Raw genomic sequence first — 20,465 nt, forward strand, 5'->3', positions numbered from 1 at the left:
CCATCCCTTCAGTCAGTGGCATTTATGCGGAGAATTGGCCATACATTAAAATGACAAAAATACTGCGATTAAAAACCTGGAAACCTTAAATTTACATCAAATGTTTCGGGACTTACGTACCCTCTTAGGAGGACAATAATTTTACAGTACTTTAACCCCCTTTGAGGGTACAGCCACTAACATATTGAGTTACTAATTTAAACTTCCAGTTATAAAATATATATCTATTTACAAATCAGTTAACAGATCTAATTCTTTTAAAAATCCTATGATTAAATGAGCACTAGTATTGTTAAAAAGATCCTTCATTGTTTTTGATTTGAAATAAGTGTCCCTTTGGATGGAATACTCAACACAGTCAAGCAAGATATGCTTGACTGTGATTCTTTCATCACAAGGGATACAAAACGGAGGATCCTCACCTTTTAATATATATTCGTTGTCAAGATCACAATTATTATAATGTATACAGTATATGTTGAGTGTTTAAATGTGAAGGGTGATAAGTGTGGAGTGAGGACTTGTGAGCGAGGGCAGTGATGCAAGCGTTGAGCTATTGTTCGGATCTGAGGTGTGCAGTAGGAAAGACTATTGTATGTGGCTGGGTAGTAGGCTTGGGGTCAATCATGTAGCTTGGGGGGTATATAAGGTTTGATTTGAAGATTGTGAGTTGGCAACCAGTTGGAAAGTGTATGTGTGTGAGGTTGGCTGTTTTCCCTATATATTCAGCTGGTGTGAGTATTATGATTTTGTGTTATCTTGTGATTGAATTGTTTGTATATGTATTGAAGTTTAGCTTTCACCTTATAATATGTAATATGTGCCATATTATTGCTGAAGGTTGGAATGTGAAAGAATTGTGATTTATAATGAAAGCATTTAGAATGTTCCTAAGCTAGTATGATGGGGTAATAATGATGTTCAGACAACAGTTATGTGTAAAGTACAGTGATAGTGTGGTATATTAAGTACTGTAAAACAGCCGTGTAAACACATTTTGTATGTGTAAAACCCATATGTTGTGTATGTGTAAAGATACCATGTACATAGTGTGCTTTTTGTATTCAGTGTCCGGGGTAGGTGTTACACCCCGTAAGGCTGTCTCGCCGATCGTGAGAGATCGATATGCCGCCTGTGTATAGCTGAACTGACCTGGGTGTCTGGGGAGCGTGCCGTGCCCCGCCAGTAAGGCTGCACCGTTTGATCATTAGGGATCAAAGTGACATGCCAACCAAGTGTGTGAAGAGTAACACGCAGGGGAAGGACCCCTAATATACCACCGATATCATAAACTGTTTGAACCCCTACATATGGTGACAGAACAACAACATCGATTGTGATGGGAACAGTGAACCATAATAGACTGATTTGTGCTTTCAATGAATGGTTATTGTCGATTCCATCTTTAGTGTGAATAATATAAGTATATGATTTGTGCTGTATTTCTTTAAAGATATTTGTAGTGTTGTGATATTGTGAGTTGATGGGAGTGTTGGTATGACTGTATGTGTGTATATTTGAAGAGTGAAGTATGATGGGCATGCGTGAGGGTGCAGGGAAAGTGTACGAGGGTATTTTGATGAGGTGAGAATGCAGGTGTGAAGGCGAACCTAAATGGTTTAGTGTAAATAAGATAGATTTAGTTAATAAATGGCATTAACTTTTAAATCTGGGGTTTGGTTTTTACTCTAGTATGTGACATTTTGGTGGCAGCAGTGGGATGTAAAATCTTCCGTCACATCGTGAGTAAAAATTGTTTGGACCATAAGTGATAATGCTGTGGACTTGAGATATATCCAGCCTTTCTCGGCTTTCAACCATGTGTTGGCTCTCGGTTGGCTCTAAGGTGTTCGAGCCCCTGCGTTAACTTGGCAGTGAATTGTGAAGTAGTGTAATTTTTTTTTTTTTTTTTTTGCCAGGAAACGTAAATGATGGGTACATGGGAAGTCAGATTTTAGTGACAGTTTTGTTATCACTTGGGACTGTGGGTTTGTTTGTTACCATGGACTTACAGAAAATTGCTGATTTTGGTGAAAGTTTAGGTTATACGGGAAAGGACTTACAGTTGTTTGTGAAAGAACAGATTGACATTCAGCTGGCGAAAGAGCAGGCAGAAAGAGAAAGAGAGGAGAGAGCGAATGCACGGGAAGCTAAAAAGTTTGAACAGGAGTTGGAGAAGGCTAAGTTGGAGAGAGAGAAAGAAAGGGAGAGAATGGAGGTAGAGAAGGCCAGAATAGAAGCAGAGAAAGAGAAAGTAAGATTACAGGTGGAGTTAGAGAAAGAAAAAGCTCAAATAGAAATGAAGGAAAGAGTAGAATTGGAGAAAATAAAGAAAGAAAATAGTATGAGTGAGGTTCCAGAAAATGGTACTCCTTCTCTCTCAGGTAAGCCTAAAATGCCTAAAATGCCTCCTTTTGAAGATCAGAAAGATAACATTGATGCCTATTTGCACAGATTTGAGCGTATAGCTAGGACGCAGGCGTGGCCAGAGTCTCAGTGGGCAGCTTATCTGAGTACACTTCTGAAAGGTAAGGCGTTAGAAGTTTACTCCCGGTTAGATCAAAATGATGCTGAGAAATATGAGGAAGTGAAGGCAGCTCTGTTGAAGAGATATGATATGACTGAGGATGGATTCCATCAACGTTTCAGGACAGGTAAGATAGAAACAGGTGAGACATTTTCTCAGTTTGTGGTAAGAATCGAGAATTATTTCACCAGGTGGATAGAGTTAAGTAGCACGGAGAAGACTTTTGAGGGAGTAAAGGATCTCCTACTGAGGGAACAGATTCTTAATAGTACAGGGAGAGATTTGAGCATATTTCTGAGGGAAAGAAAGCCTAAGACAGCCATGGAAATGGGTAAACTTGCTGAACAGTTTGATGAAGCACGTGGCACAGGATGTAGCAAGTTTCAGAATCCTTTGTATAGCAAGAGTAACAAATATGTTCACCCAGATAGAAGTAAGGAGAAAGGTTATGAGGACAGTAGAAAAGTTAAGAACACAGATGACAAAAGAGAATCTAATAAATTTGTCCCTATAAATCAAAGGAAATGTTATGCTTGTGGTGAGGTAGGTCACATGGCGTCTCGATGTTCTAAACCTCACGCAAAAGGTATGAAGGTTGCTAGTATTTGCCAAGAGGACTCTGTCGGGATGGTACAGGATGGTTACATAAATGACGATCACAGGGGTGCACGTGTGGAGGAGAATAAGATCTCAGATAATAATGTGGGAAAGGTAACTTCAGGCACAATGTGTGGGATGTGTGGAACAATGCCCATTTGTCAAGGTAAAGTGTTTGATCACACCGTGCAAGTGTTACGAGATACTGGTTGTAGTGGAGTTATTGTGAGGAAAGCTTTGGTGGATAAACAGCATCTTACCTCAGATACCCAGACGTGTGTCATGGCAGATAGTAGAGCAGTTGTAATCCCAGTAGCCTGGATTACCATTGATACTCCGTTTTACAGAGGTACTGTTAAAGCAGCGTGTCTTGAGACTCCTTTGTGTGATTTGATCTTGGGTAATATTCCTGGAGTTAGAGCCCCTGATAATCCCTTCCCAGAACTCACAGAACCAGTTTTAGCAGTAGAAACTAGAGGTCAGAAAAGAGTGAGAGAAGAAGGTAAAATCCCGATGAAAACTATGGAGTCAGTAGGTGTTTCTTTGAGTAGAAATGAGTTTATGGAAGTGCAGAAACAGGATGAGAGTTTGAAGAAAATGTGGAAATTGGCGGAAGAGAACAAGGTCAGAAACACTACTCAAGGTACATCTGGTTACTTCATTGATCATGGCTTGTTGTACAGAAGGCATGTTTCTGCTAAAGTCAATAACAGTAAACCAGTTGTACAAGCAGTTGTACCTACAAGTTTGAGAAAGGATGTTCTGAGAGTATCTCATGAGGCACTGATGGGTGGTCATATGGGTAGCAAGAAGACTTTGGATAGAGTGACCTCACAGTTTTACTGGCCTGGTGTACAGGGGGATGTTAGACGTTACTGCATATCCTGTGATATTTGTCAGCGTACTACACCCAAGGGGAAGGTCAGCAAAATCCCGTTAGGTACAATGCCATTGATTGAGACTCCTTTTGAGAGAGTAGCAGTGGATCTGATTGGCCCAATATACCCAGTTACAGATAGAGGCAATAGATATATTTTAACAGTTGTAGATTATGCAACTAGATATCCTGAAGCTGTAGCATTGCCTAGGATTGAGACCGAGTATGTGGCAGAAGCATTGTTGGAGATATTTTGTAGAGTTGGCGTCCCTAAGGAAATATTGACAGACATGGGTTCCCAATTTACCTCTGCGGTGATGAAAGAAGTTAGCCGCTTGTTATCATTGAAACAGTTGACCACTACACCATATCACCCCATGTGTAATGGCCTAGTTGAGCGATTCAATGGCACTTTGAAAACCATGTTGAAAAGGCTAAGTGCTGAACGTCCTCAAGATTGGGATAGGTATATACCTGCACTTCTGTTTGCTTATAGAGAGGTACCTCAAGAGAGTTTAGGATTTGCTCCTTTTGACCTATTGTATGGCAGGAAAATTAGAGGTCCAGTACAAATTTTACGTGAATTGTGGACTAAAGACATTGCAAATAATGAGGTCAGGACTACTTATGAATATGTAGTAGATCTCCAAAACAGGATTGAAGATACCATGCGTTTAGCGCATCAAGAACTTAAGAAAGCTTCTGGAAGGTATCAGAAATATTACAATGCCAGGTCAAAAGATAGAAAGATGGTTCCAGGTGACAAGGTATTGGTATTGTTACCAACCAATCAGAACAAATTATTGCTACAGTGGAAAGGCCCATACATCATTGAGGAACGGTTTGGTATTGGCAATTATCGAGTGAGAGTCGGGGATAAGTTGAAAACTTACCATGCAAATTTATTAAAGAAGTACGTTGACAGGGAAATTGCTGTGAATACAATGATGTGTGATGTAAGTATTGCCAGCTTACAGTACATAGGAGCAGGGTTAGTTGATGTTCAAGAACCAATGGACGAGGTTAGCTCAGGTTCAGAACAGTTGGATGTCATGACAATTCCTCTTACTGCTAAAGAAACATATTTGGACGTGGACATTTCTCCGGATTTGACACCAGAGCAGAAACAAGATGTGAGAGAGCTAGTTGCTGAATATCAAGATGTGCTCACAGATTTACCTGGTAGGACAGACTCTATAGAATACAAAATCAAGTTAACTTCTACTGAACCAATCAGGTCCAAGCCCTACCCTTTGCCCCATCATATGCGGGAGGTGGTTGCTAGAGAAGTAGAATCCATGTTAAGTATGGATGTGATAGAACCATCAGAGTCTCCTTATGCTGCTCCAGTAGTATTAATCAAAAAGTCTGACGAGAGTTACCGTTTCTGTACAGATTTCAGAAGGTTAAATCAGATATCAGTATTTGATCCGGAACCTATTCCATTGGCTGAGGCTGTATTCAGCAAGTTGAGTAAGTGCAAATATCTGACCAAAATTGATATTAGTAAAGCTTATTGGCAAATTCCCATGGAGGAAGGGAGCAAAAAGTACACTGCTTTTATCACCCCTGATGGGCTGTATCAATGGAAGGTTATGCCATTTGGGGTTGTGAATGCTCCAGCAGTTTTTTCGCGGTTGATGAGAAAAGTCCTGAAAGATATTCCCAATGTTGATAATTATATTGATGACATCATAGAAGGAACAGAGGACTGGGAGAATCACAAACATAGTCTCAGAATGGTGTTTGATCATCTCAGGCAGCATCATTTGACAGCGCGCCCTTCCAAGGTAAAGATAGGGTATACACATTTGGAATTCCTAGGTCACACTGTTGGGGAAGGTCAGTTAGCTCCAAAGCCACACAATTTAGACAAGATTCTGAATCTGGCCCGACCAGAGACGAAGAAACAGGTAAGAGCCCTGATAGGACTTACTGGTTATTATAGGAAGTTCATTCCTAACTTTGCAGCAATTGCAGCACCACTCACTGATTTGACAAAAAAAGGTAAGTCAAACAAAGTTGAATGGACCGAATCTCAAGAGAATGCTTTTCAGTCACTGAAGAAGTATTTGTCAACTTTTCCAATTTTACGGCTTCCAGATTTGCACAAACCATTCTTAGTACGCACAGATGCTTCTGATGTAGGGATAGGTGGAATATTGTTGCAGGAGCATGAGAATGAGAAATTTCCCATAATGTTTGTGAGTAGAAAGCTACTGAAAAGAGAGAAAGCTTACTCCACTATTGAGAAAGAGTGTTTAGCAATAGTGTGGGCAGTACAAAAGTTGACGAGATATTTGTATGGGAGGGAGTTTGTTTTAGAAACTGATCATCAGCCTCTTGTATGGATGAGTAAAGCTAAGCTGACGAACGGGCGAGTCATGAGGTTGGCCTTAGCTTTGCAACCATACCGATTCCTGATACGTGCGGTGAAAGGTTCTGAGAATGTTGGTGCTGACATGCTGAGTCGATGTCCACCATAAGCGATTTATGCCTTATGAATTATGTTCAGAAATGTACACTCTGTGATGTAGAGGCAGGCAACTGTACATAGTTCATGTGATCTTGTGAGTGCTATAACTGTTTCCTAAACAGTTATCTAAGGGGGGAGGTATTGTCAAGATCACAATTATTATAATGTATACAGTATATGTTGAGTGTTTAAATGTGAAGGGTGATAAGTGTGGAGTGAGGACTTGTGAGCGAGGGCAGTGATGCAAGCGTTGAGCTATTGTTCGGATCTGAGGTGTGCAGTAGGAAAGACTATTGTATGTGGCTGGGTAGTAGGCTTGGGGTCAATCATGTAGCTTGGGGGGTATATAAGGTTTGATTTGAAGATTGTGAGTTGGCAACCAGTTGGAAAGTGTATGTGTGTGAGGTTGGCTGTTTTCCCTATATATTCAGCTGGTGTGAGTATTATGATTTTGTGTTATCTTGTGATTGAATTGTTTGTATATGTATTTGAAGTTTAGCTTTCACCTTATAATATGTAATATGTGCCATATTATTGCTGAAGGTTGGAATGTGAAAGAATTGTGATTTATAATGAAAGCATTTAGAATGTTCCTAAGCTAGTATGATGGGGTAATAATGATGTTCAGACAACAGTTATGTGTAAAGTACAGTGATAGTGTGGTATATTAAGTACTGTAAAACAGCCGTGTAAACACATTTTGTATGTGTAAAACCCATATGTTGTGTATGTGTAAAGATACCATGTACATAGTGTGCTTTTTGTATTCAGTGTCCGGGGTAGGTGTTACACCCCGTAAGGCTGTCTCGCCGATCGTGAGAGATCGATATGCCGCCTGTGTATAGCTGAACTGACCTGGGTGTCTGGGGAGCGTGCCGTGCCCCGCCAGTAAGGCTGCACCGTTTGATCATTAGGGATCAAAGTGACATGCCAACCAAGTGTGTGAAGAGTAACACGCAGGGGAAGGACCCCTAATATACCACCGATATCATAAACTGTTTGAACCCCTACATATGGTGACAGAACAACAACATCGATTGTGATGGGAACAGTGAACCATAATAGACTGATTTGTGCTTTCAATGAATGGTTATTGTCGATTCCATCTTTAGTGTGAATAATATAAGTATATGATTTGTGCTGTATTTCTTTAAAGATATTTGTAGTGTTGTGATATTGTGAGTTGATGGGAGTGTTGGTATGACTGTATGTGTGTATATTTGAAGAGTGAAGTATGATGGGCATGCGTGAGGGTGCAGGGAAAGTGTACGAGGGTATTTTGATGAGGTGAGAATGCAGGTGTGAAGGCGAACCTAAATGGTTTATTGTAAATAAGATAGATTTAGTTAATAAATGGCATTAACTTTTAAATCTGGGGTTTGGTTTTTACTCTAGTATGTGACATTCGTGCGTGTATCTTGTGTGGCCAATGCGACATCGTCGCATAATGACCTCTTCAAATCTCGTCTGACAACCCAAGTAGGTGTAACCAATAGAGGGTTTTATCGCATGTAATTTGTTTATACCTACTTGGGTGTCCCACTTCTTTTGCATCAGATCACGGATGTAAGATCTAATGGTGGCTTTGTAATCGCTGTAAGGAATAAGAAGTGGTGTCACAGATTTGTTGAGTGCTGCTTTAGCAGCTAGATCGGCCATTGTGTTACCAGAAATGCCCACGTGGCTGGGTAACCAACAGAAGACGATGTCGTATTGGCCAGTAGCAAGATCATTATGCAATTCAATAATTTCAATTAAAAGTGGATGTTTGCAAGAAATATTTTTAATAGCCTGAAGGCAGGAAAGAGAGTCGGAATAAATTATATACTGTTTATGCTTGGGGTGTCTTTGAACATATTTAAGAGCCATTAGTATGGCGTTTGCTTCAGCTGTGAAAATGGAGCTGCAATCTGGGGTGAGTGAGTGAGTGAGTGAGTTAATATTTAACGTCACCTTGGCAATATTGCAGCCATATCGTGACGGGAACATTTAACAATGAACAGGACTATATGTATATTATAAAAACCTGTCATCGAAGGACAGTAAAACAACCAGATTATCACAATTTAAAATAAAACTAGCGTGGAGCGTTAAAACTAATATCGCTATTTAGACGACGCAATATAAAAACAGGCTATATATATCGCCAACAACTGAAGGTAGATCACCACACTAGGGACCATGGGGACTTACAGTACCTTTGCTACCTGCATGGACCCTAGCTGGATTTACACCATCCCTTCAGCTGTTGGCGATTGTAAGAAATGTAGCCACGATTAAAACAGAGGAGTACTACGTCTAAAAATCCTGGTAAGTTCAAATTTACTTCAAATGTTTTGGGACTTACGTATCCTCTCAGGGGGACAATAATTTTACAGTACTTTAACCCCCCTCGAGGATACAGCCACTAACAATCTTAGTTACTAATTCAAACTTCCATCCATAAAATATATATCTATTTACAAATCACTTAACAAATCTAATTCTTTTAAAAATGCAATAATTAAATGAGAATTTACGTTACTAAAAAGATCCTTCAAAGTTCGTGATTTAAAATAGTTATCCCTTGTGATAGAATACTCAACACAGTCAAGCAAAATATGCTTGAGTGTAATTCTTTCATCACAAGGGATGCAGAACGGAGGATCCTCGCCTTTCAATAGGTATTCATGAGTATACCTTGTGTGGCCAATGCGACATCGTCGCATAATGACCTCAAATCTGGACTGACAACCCAAGTAAGTATAACCGATATAAGGTTTTATTTCATGTAATGTATTTAGACCTACCTGGGTATCCCACTTCTTCTGCATCATATCACGGATGTAAGATCTTATTGTAGCTTTATAATCTGAGTAAGGAATAAGAAGTGGTGTCACAGATTTGTTGAGTGCTGCCTTCGCAGCAAGATCGGCCATTGTGTTGCCAGAAATGCCTACGTGACTGGGTAACCAACAAAGGACGATGTCGCATTGGCCATTAGCAAGATCATTATACAATTCAACAATTTCAATTAAAAGTGGATGGTTACAAGAAATATTTTTAATAGCCTGAAGGCAGGAAAGAGAGTCGGAATAAATTATATACTGTTTATGTTTAGGGTGTCTTTCAATATATTTAAGTGCCGTTAGTATGGCGTTAGCTTCTGCTGTAAAAATAGAACTATTACCTGGTAATCTAGAAGATATTGTTCTGGATCCAATGACAGTGGCACAAGCCACTGGGCCACCATCCTTGGACCCATCTGTAAATAAAGGTTTATAATTGCTATATTTATGTTTTAATTGATTATATTCTTGTTTGTATTGTAATTCATTTGTTTCTGATTTTTTAAAAGTAGTTAATGTTAGGTCCACTTGGGGCCTAACCAATTGCCAAGGAGGAGAAGACAGAAGACGGGAAGGAGCTATGTATTCCAGCTCAATGCCGGCAGCAGCAAGAAATGGTTTAATTCTTAAACCATGAGGCGGAACAAGAGAAGATTTCCTATTGTATAAATCCTCATACAGAGAACTGAAAACACAGTTATATGCAGGGTTTGACTCACTGGAATATAATTTTGTTACATACTGTAAAGCCAATTTTATACGTCGCTGCTCAAGAGATGGCTCATCAGCCTCAACGCACAGGCTGTCAACAGGTGAAGTTCGAAAGGAGCCAAGACAAAGTCTCAGACCTTGATGGTGAACAGAATCCAAAAGTTTTAGGTTGCTTTTACAGGCTCCACCATATACAATGGAGCCATAATCAAGTTTTGACCGGATCAGTGATCGATAAAGCTGCAGGAGGGTAGCTTGATCCCCTCCCCACTTAGAATTTGAAACGACTTTCAACAAGTCAAGTGCCTTCAGGCATTTAGTTTTGAGGGATTTGATATGTGGTAGAAACGACAAATGCGAGTCAAAAATTATTCCCAAAAACTTGGCCACCTTTACAACTTTTATGGGAGATCCGTTTAGAAACAGTTCAGGATCATTATGCGGTTTATATTTTCTACAAAAGTGTATACAATTAGTTTTGGATTTAGAAAATTTAAAGCCGTTTTCAAGACACCATTTATCTATTTTATTTAAACACAGCTGCAGTTGCCGTACAATAGTATGCATATTTTTACCACGACAAGAAATATTAAAATCATCCACAAATAACGATCCATCAATTGAATCGTTTAAAACTTTTGACAAACTATTTATCTTTATACTAAAAAGTGTTACAGACAAAATACTGCCTTGTGGAACACCCTGATCCTGATTGTAATGATCAGACAGGGTAGAACCCACTCGGACTTGAAATTGCCTGTTGTTTAAAAAGTTGGCTATGAACTGAGGTAAACGACCTCGTAAGCCAAAGTCATGCAAATCTCTTAAAATCCCATGTTTCCAGGTAGTGTCGTAGGCTTTTTCTAAATCGAAAAAAATCGATACTGCATGTTGCTTATTAATTATGGCATTCTTAACAAATGATTCTAAACGCACTAAATGATCGATAGTACTTCTGTTTTTACGGAAACCACATTGAATATCTGTTATTAGGTTATTGGTTTCCAAGTACCAAACAAGTCGATTATTTATCATGCGTTCCATGGTTTTGCAAACACAGCTAGTTAATGAAATTGGCCTATAATTGGAAGCATCAGTATGATCACGTCCAGGTTTGGGGATGGGAACAATTATTGCATCACGCCACGACGAAGGGAAATTTCCACTTGTCCAGATGTTATCAAAAATATGTAACAGTGTCTCCAAACATGATTCTGGTAAGTGCTTCAGAAGTTGATAATGGATGTTATCAGCTCCAGAAGCAGTGTCGTGAGCCTGATCAAGAGCAGTATGAAGCTCATGTATCGAAAAGGTTTCATTGTAGTCTTCTCCATTATCTGCATTGAAATTAATATATTTCTTTTCTTGCTGTTTTTGATATTTTTGGAATTCAGGTACATAATTAGATGAGGAAGAATGTTTGGCCAACGTACCACCAAGTTTGTTTGCAATATCTGATTGATTAGTCAATAATTTGTTCCCATCTTTTAGATGGTGGATGCTAGATTTTGATCCCTTACCCTTTATTTTCCGGATCATATTCCACACCTTTGATATGGGCGTGCGCGAATTGATTCTTGATACATAGTTGCGCCAAGACTGGCGTTTACTTTGCTTGAAAGTACGCCGTGTTTTAGCATTAATGAGTTTTAATTTATCTAAATTGTGGACCATAGGATGGCGACGGAAGTAATGTTCAGCTTTCTTCCGTGCCTTCCTAGCCTGTTTGCACTCATCTGTAAACCATGGTTTTCGTATGTGAGGAACTGTAGAGGACTTTGGGATACATTCGTCAGCTATTTCATTTAGTGTATCTGAGAAACATTTTATGGCATCAGGGATATCTTTAAAAAGTTCAGTTTTGAGTTGGTCAGCACAGAGACTTTCATATAAAGACCAGTTAGCCTTTTTAAAATTCCATCTTGATGATGGAGGAACGTCAGATGGATTCACAGGGTTTAGTATGGTTGGGAAATGGTCACTTCCACAGAGGTCGTCGTGGACTGACCATTCAAATTCACTCAAAAGGTTGGAGTCCGTAATAGATAAATCAAGCGCTGAATATGTTCCTGTGCCAGGATGTAAATAAGTATTTGCACCGTCATTATAAATACACAAGTCATTATTTGAAATGAAATCCTCCAGTAATTTACCTTTGGTGTTTGTAACATTACCACCCCAGAGTGGGTTGTGGCCATTTAGGTCACCCATGATGATACATGGTTTAGGTAACTGATCATACAATGTCTGGAGATCAGACTGTTGAAGCACACAAGAAGGTGGAACATACAAAGAGCACAACGTAAACACAACGTGCAGTGTAATTCGCACAGCAACAGCTTGAAGATTGACATTCAGCAACACATCTATCTAAAATAGATGAGCCTCCAGCAGCTCGTACCCCAGGAGGAGAAAAACAATGATACGAGCTAAAGTGTCGTATATCAATTGTATCTGACGCCTTCAAATACGTTTCTTGAAGGCAAAGAGCTGAAGGTTTCAATTCCTGGTTCAGTAGCTGTAATTCATTTAAGTTTGTCCTAAGTCCTCTACAATTCCATTGCATTAGTATTTGGGAATGATTCATCTCTTGGGCGGTTTGATTGGGGACCTACCTCGCCCATTTCTTTTAGGTGAAGAACTTTCAATTCTACGGTGGATAGTTTCTGAGACATCCATCTCTTCTAATGATCCATACTTATTGTACAGTTTGATGGGATCGTCTGAACCTTTAGACTGTCTACCAGTTTGATTTGCACGAGAAGATGTGTTGTCCGATTTACGTGACGCTTTAACGTTTTGGTCTTTTCCAGAATGTGCCTTTTGTGATAGTTCATGGTGTAAACCGGACTGTGATTTTGATGTAATTGTCATAGAAGGTAAAACGTCAGAGGCCTCTGTGGCTGAAATTTGATCAGCAGTTTGTGTAGTAGAATCAGATGTTACGATGGGCTTTGGGTTCACAGAATTCACCCACGTTATATCTGTCTGACATTGAGTTGATGCTGTCATTGTTGATACTGCGTGTCCTTTGGTCACATTTGCACACGTAGCAATCTGCTCATTATTTGGTACAAGTTTCTTTGCCTCTGCATACGTGATGTTTTTGGTGCATTTTATTTTGCTGATTTCCATCTCTCTTTTCCAAACTGGACAAGATTTACTGGAAGATGAATGAGACCCAGAACAGTTCGTACATTTTTTGACCTCACTGATACAGTCTTCAGTGACATGGGTAGTTTCACTGCAATGTGCACAGGTTATATTGTTTCTACAGGAATTGACACCATGCCCAAATTTCTGACATTTAAAACACCGCAGTGGGTTAGGGATATACATGTCAACATCTATTTTACAGTATCCTGCTCTGACTGATTTTGGTGCAGTGGGAGATGAAAAGCTAAACAGGTACGTATTTGTGTTGATTGTTTCAGCACCTTGACGTCTGGTGAACTTTTTCACAAATCTAACACCTTGATCCCTCATTTCGTAAGCAATATCCAATTCAGTCATATCACTGAATAGTCTATCACGATCTCTAATAATTCCTCTGCTGGTATTGAGAGATCTGTGAGGAGACACACTAACTGGGACTCCGACAAGTTCATCAATTGATATCAGGTTTGTTGCTTGTTGTCGTTTGCAACACTCAATGAGAATTGATCCACTTCTCAACCGTTTGATATTTTTTATATCACCCGCTATTCCATGAATGCCCTTTGCAACAGCAAAAGGGTTAAGTTTAATTGGGGTTTTGTCAGGTGTTTCCATCACCAAGAATCGTGGCCAGTATTCAACAGATTTTGAAATGAGATCAACATCATCCGTTTCAGAATCATTTTCAAGCGTACGTTTGGATTTTTTAATGGGAGTTTGAAAAGCCATGTTTATATGGATAACGTTTCATCATCTTTACTCCCCACCCGCCACCGAGTGCCAACAAGGGCGATATCTAACGCCTGTGGATGTCCAACAGACAGATATCAGAGATATAAGGATGATATACACCAGCAGTAAGTTCTACCAGTTTGGCCCATGAGCCATCGCCTTCTGGCACCAGCATCTAGGCAAATTTGTTCAAATTTAAAATTCATGTAACTCGATGTATACAAAAACACACAAGTCAGTAATATTTCTAAAACAACCAAGCCAAATAATCACAGAGCAATAACAATTAGGTGCTCAGGGCTCGGCATGACCAGCCGATTGATAGAACCGGGCCGGTTCTACCACCCGTCTAGGTGAAGTAGGGGCCAAAGTGGTGTGTTGAGCAAAGGGAACAATGTTCGAGCTCCCACTGCCCTCAACCACCAGACTACCGTCCTCCACCGACACGGGACGCAACCCACGGCAAACAGGTTGCCCAATTTGGTCGCCTCTTACGACCAGCAATGGGGTGCTGTAGACACATTCTGCCCCGGGTCCACACGGGAGAAGAGCACTTAGCATTACCCAGCACCCACCACGAGGAGGTGGCTCTTCATGGGTGCCAGCTGCAATCTGGCAATCTAGCAGATATTGTTCTGGATCCAATGACAGTGGCACAAGCTACTGCGCCATCGTCCTTGGACCCATCGGTAAATATGGGTTTGTAATTGCTATATTTATGTTTTAACTGATTATATTCTTGTTTATATTGTAATTGATTAGTTTCTGACTTCTTAAACTGTGTAAGAGTTAAATCAACTTTTGGCCGCACTAGTTGCCAAGGAGGAGAAGAAAGTAAACGCGAAGGATGTATAATCTCCAGCTCAATGCCAGCATCAGAAAGGAATGGTTTAACTCTATGCCCAAGAGGTGGAACAAGGGAAGATTTCTTAGTATATAAATCCCCATAGAGGGGATTAAAGACACAGTTAAAGGCAGGGTTAGACTTGTTAGAAAAAAGTTTTGTAATATATTGTACGGATAATTTTATACGGTGTTGTGAAAGAGATGGTTCATCTGCCTCGACGTAAAGACTGTCCACAGGAGAAGTTCTGAAGGATCCGAGACAAAGTCTAAGACCTTGGTGGTGGACAGAACCCAGTAGTCTTAAGCTGCTTTTACAGGCTCCCCCATATACGATGGACCCGTAATCAAGTTTTGAGCGGACCAGTGATCTATATAGGTGAAGGAGGGTAGCTTGATCCCCTCCCCATTTTGAATTGGAAACAACTTTTAGTAAGTCCAGAGCCTTCAAGCATTTATTTTTTAGATATTTAATGTGTGGAAGAAAAGTTAAATGGGAGTCGAAAATTATACCCACGAACTTGGCCTCCTTGACCACTTTAATGGGAGTGCCATTTAAAAAGAGTTCTGGGTCCTTATGTGGCTTATATTTTCTACAGAAGTGTAGACAATTAGTTTTTGACTGAGAAAATTTAAATCCATTTTCGAGACACCATTTATTTATTTTGTTTAAACACAACTGCAGTTGCCGTTCAATAGTATGCATATTTTTACCGCGGCAAGAAATATTCAAATCATCCACGAAAAGCGATCCATCGATGGAATCGTTTAAAACCTTGGATAAACTGTTAATCTTAATGCTAAACTGTGTGACAGACAAAATACTGCCTTGTGGGACACCCTGATCCTGATTGTAATGATCAGACAGGGTTGAACCCACTCGGACTTGAAATTTTCTGTCATTTAGAAAGTTGGATATAAATTGAGGTAAACGACCTCGTAATCCAAAGTCATGTAAATCTTTTAAAATTCCATGTTTCCATGTCGTGTGATACGCTTTTTCTAAATCGAAAAAGATTGACACTGCATGTTGTTTATTAATTATGGCATTTTTAACAAAAGATTCTAAACGCACTAAATGATCGACAGTACTTCTGTTTTTACGGAAACCGCATTGTATATCTGTTATGAGGTTATTGGTGTAGAAGTACCAAACAAGTCGATTATTTATCATGCGTTCCATGGTCTTGCAAACACAGCTAGTTAGTGAAATGGGCCTATAATTAGAAGGATTAGTATGATCACGTCCAGGTTTAGGGATGGGAACAATAATAGCATCACGCCACGAGGAAGGGACTTTTCCACTTGTCCAAATGTTATCAAAAATATATAATAGTGTCTCCAAACATGAGTCTGGCAAGTGTTTCAGGAGTTGATAATGTATACCATCAGCTCCAGAAGCAGTATCGTGAGCCTGATCAAGAGCAGTGTGAAGTTCATGTATCGAAAATGTGTCATTGTAGTCTTCTCCGTTATCTGAATTGAAATTATTAGGTGTCCTTTCCTGCTGTTTTTGATATTTTTGGAATTCAGGTACATAATTAGATGAGGAAGAGTGTTTGGCCAACGTTTCACCAAGTTTATTTGCAATATCTGATTTACTAGTCAATAATTGGTTCCCATCTTTCAGATGACTGACGCTAGCTTTCGATCCCTTACCCTTGATTTTCTGGATCATATTCCACACCTTTGATATCGGCGTGCGCGAATTAATTTTTGAGACATAGGTTTGCCAAGAGTGGCGTTTACTCTGCTTGAAAGCACGTCGAGCTTTGGCGTTCAAAATTTTAAATTTATCTAAATTGTGGACCATAGGATGGCGACGGAAATAATGTTCGGCTTTCTTCCGTGCCTTCCTAGCCTGTTTGCATTTATCTGTAAACCATGGTTTTCGTATGTGAGGAATTGAAGAGGACTTTGGGATACATTCGTCAGCTATGGTATTTAGCTTATCTGAGAAACATTTAATTGCATCAGGAATATCATTAAAAAGTTCAGGTTTAAGTTGTTCAGCGCAGAGAATTTCATACAGAGACCAGTTAGCCTTTTTAAAATTCCATCTTGATGATGGCGGAACGTCAGATGGATTCACAGGCTTTAGCATTGTTGGGAAATGGTCACTTCCACAAAGGTCGTCATGGACTGACCATTCAAATTCATTCAATAGGCTGGAGTCAGTAAAAGACAAATCAAGAGATGAATATGTTCCTGTGCCAGGGTGTAAATACGTATTTGAACCGTCATTATTAATGCATAGATCATTATTTGAAACGAATTCCTCCAGTAATTTACCTTTAGTGTTTGTATTACGACTGCCCCAGAGTGGATTGTGTCCATTTAGATCACCCATGATTATACAGGGTTTAGGGAGTTCATCATACAGAGCCTGAAGATCAGTTTGCTGAACGGATGAGGAAGGCGAAACATACAAAGAGCAAAGAGTAACTGCAACATGCAAAGTAAGTCTTACTGCAACGGCCTGAAGACTTGTTTTAAGTAGAACAGGACTGTGGATTACATCATTCCGAACAAGGATTGAAGATCCCCCAGTGGCTTTTCCACCCGGAGGAGAAAAACAATGATAAGCATTATATTGACGTAATTCAAAAAGATCAGTCTGCTTGAGATATGTCTCTTGTAAACAGAATGCTGACGGTTTAAAATCTTGGACTAACATATGTAAATCGTTTAAATTTGTCCTGAGTCCTCTACAGTTCCATTGTATTAGAGGTGAAGAAACAATCTGTATGGGGGATGAACAGGAGATCGACCCCTCACCTTCCTGGCTGGAGACAAGCTATGTGCCCTTCCATGGTTGTGGTCGGACATATCCATGTCTTCGAGTGATCCAAATTTGTTAAATATTTGGACCTGATTATTGACCCCTTTCGGCGTTCTACCACTTTGATTCTTTCTATTTGTTTCAGCTCTAGTTTTGGATTTGATTTTTTCAAGTTGTGTCTCATTTTTCTCTGATTTTGATTTTTGAGATGAGGTCGTATTTTGAGAAGAGGACGAATCCTTATCGCTAGATGGCATAGACTGATTTAGGGTTTGTGAACTGGATGTTTGTGTACAATTCTCTTTATTTGCGGTAGGGATCAAGGTTGGAGCTGAAGATTTTGCCCAAGTGTATTCGGTCTGGCAAGCTACCGATTTACATGGAAGAGGTCTTGGAGTTGTAGCAGAAGCCACAGGAGAAGCAGTTGCGGCAGCATAAGATAGGCCGGTAGATTCCTGAGCAATGACGTATTTCTTAGCCTCAGAAAAGGTGATATTTTGTTCGTGTTTGACACGAGAAATTTTTGATTGGAATTTCCATGACGGGCATTCTCTGGAAGACGAGGGATGACTCCCAGAACAATTGACGCAAACACATGGGTTATTGCACAGTGTACTGTCTTCACATTTCCCTCCACATCGGTTGCAGGCAGCTGGATTATGGCAAGAGTTGGAACCATGGCCATACTTTTGGCAATTGTAACATCTTAGGGGATTTGGAATGTAGGCATCTACCCTTAGTTGACAATAACCAGCTTTAAGTGAGCTTGGGCGGGATGGAAGACAGAAAGTAAACAAGTACGTATTGCTTTTTACAATTTCATTTTCTCTTTTGAATGTAAATCGTTTGACAGCAGTGACTCCTTGAGAGTGTAACTCGGAAACAATGTCTGTTTCAGTCATGTCAGATAGGCAGCGTCCAGTATCACGGACGATGCCTTTGCTATTGTTGAGTGTCCTGTGAGACGACACCTTAACGGGAACATTGGCCAGAGATTTAGTTGAAAGCAGAATTTGTGACTGAATTTGTTTCTTACATTCAATAAGGAGAGATCCTGATCGTAATTTTTTAACTTCTTTGACTTCACCAGCCAGACCTTCTATGCCTTTCGCAATAGCAAAAGGATTCAATTTAAGAGGACCATCGTTTGGATCAGACATGACAAGAAAGCGAGACCAACTTGCAGGATTTGAGAGAGCTGTAGTATCTTCGTCCTCTGACGAGAATGAATCATCTGATTCATGCGAACGTTTTTTAAGTGGGGGTGCCATGATTGTATTAAATTGGATTCACTCTCCTAGCTCCCCACCCACCATGGAGTGTCAACAAGGACGATGCCTTTTGTCTGTGGATCTCCGTCAGACGGCACCAAGGATACTAGGAGAGTATACTCAAGCAGGAAAATGCCTAAAAAGGATAGATCCCACCAGATTGGCCCATGAGCCACCGCCTTCTGGCATAGGACTCTAAGCAAATTGTAAAAACAAGACTTTTAGCAAAAATGAAATAGCCAAGACCACACAATAATTTTTGAAAAGTCAAAAGTGTGCAAAAATAAGTACTATGCACAGGGCTTGGCGTGACCAGCCGATTGGTCGAACCGGGCCCATTCGACCACCCGTCTAGGTGAAGTCAGGGCCAAAGTAGTGTGTTGAGCAACAGGAACACGGTTGCAGGCCCCTATTGCCCTCAACCACCAGGATCCCCTCCTCCACCGACACAGGGCCGCAACACACGGCCAACAGGTTGGTGGACCAAATATGCCCCCGGGTCCACAACGGGGGGTTGGCGAGCACTTAGCGTTACCCAGCACCCACCACGAGGAGGTGGCTCGCCACGGGGCCGTTATTGCAGAGAAAAACCATGACGACTTGATACTTTAAAGTGATAACCAAACATCATGAACATACACATGGCAAATCAGTCATGACTTTTGAGCTGGTCAGTTTTCTCAGGCCCATACAGCTTTTAATAGATGTTCTTTCGTCAAATGTTTCAAAGACTTCAACAATAGTTCTATCGTCGTTTGTGTTCGGGTATGAGAAAATGTGATCAGTTGCTTGGTCGTTTGGTCACTGCGACCAATCATTTCAAATAATCGGAACACCAGCAGGCAAAACCACGCGATTCCTAGAGTACATCCACGGTGCAAGAACGACACTAGTAAAGAGTTTTGTACACATGTACATATGGAAAAACACATCGCAACGTCTATTTTAAGAGAATCAGTCATAGAGACCAACGTCTTTTTCAACACATCTACCACTTGATTGTCAGGCTTGTGTAGATTGTCTGACAACTTAAAGGCATCATTAAACTCCCTACCTATGTAAAATGTGTGAAGCCTTTCCGGATGTCCCACTTGTGGGATTATTGCTGAAAAGCACGTAAAGCCATATACAGTACTCACGCAGTTCTCGTGCATTATAGGCACCCGTGGCGAGCCACCTCCTCGTGGTGGGTGCTGGGTAACGCGAAGAGCTCGCCGGCACCCCCGTTGTGGACCCGGGGGCATATTTCGTCCACCAACCTGTTTGCCGTGGGTTGCGGCCCTGTGTCGGTGGAGGACGGGAGTCTGGGGGTTGAGGGCACTGGGGGCCTGTGACCGCGTTCCCTTTGCTCAACACACCCCTTCGACCCTTACTTCACCTAGACGGGAGGTTGAATGGGCCCGGTTCAACCAATCGGCTGGTCATGCTAAGCCCTGTACATGTAAATTTTACAGCATAAATTTTTAGAAACCATTTTGTCTTTTGTCAGTTGTCATGGCTTTGTGATGATATATCTATTTTACGATTAAATAACTCAAATTTCGTATCTTGCCTTGAGTCCTATGTCCAGAAGGCAGTGGCTCATGGGCCAATCTGGTGGAATAATTACTTGCTGATTATTCTGCTTGAGTATATCATCCGGGTATCCTTGGTGCTGCAGGCTGG

At 40.5% G+C, this 20,465-nt stretch overlaps 1 protein-coding gene across 1 annotated transcript; it reads left to right on the top strand.

Moving 5' to 3' along the window:
• Positions 1-1,990: 1,990 nt before the first annotated feature.
• On the top strand, positions 1,991-6,487 carry LOC137282152 (uncharacterized). Its single transcript, XM_067813882.1, has one exon. It carries the CDS (start codon positions 2,003-2,005, stop codon positions 6,485-6,487), a length of 4,485 nt encoding a protein of 1,494 aa, XP_067669983.1. The 5' UTR covers positions 1,991-2,002.
• The last annotated feature ends 13,978 nt before the right edge of the window (positions 6,488-20,465 follow it).

The sequence above is a fragment of the Haliotis asinina genome, chromosome 4 (assembly GCF_037392515.1).
Source record: "Haliotis asinina isolate JCU_RB_2024 chromosome 4, JCU_Hal_asi_v2, whole genome shotgun sequence".
Taxonomy (NCBI): domain Eukaryota; kingdom Metazoa; phylum Mollusca; class Gastropoda; order Lepetellida; family Haliotidae; genus Haliotis; species Haliotis asinina.

Bases quoted from the DNA above. Each gene is read 5' to 3' on its own strand.
- LOC137282152 (XM_067813882.1), top strand. From the start codon at position 2,003: ATGGACTTACAGAAAATTGCTGATTTTGGTGAAAGTTTAGGTTATACG.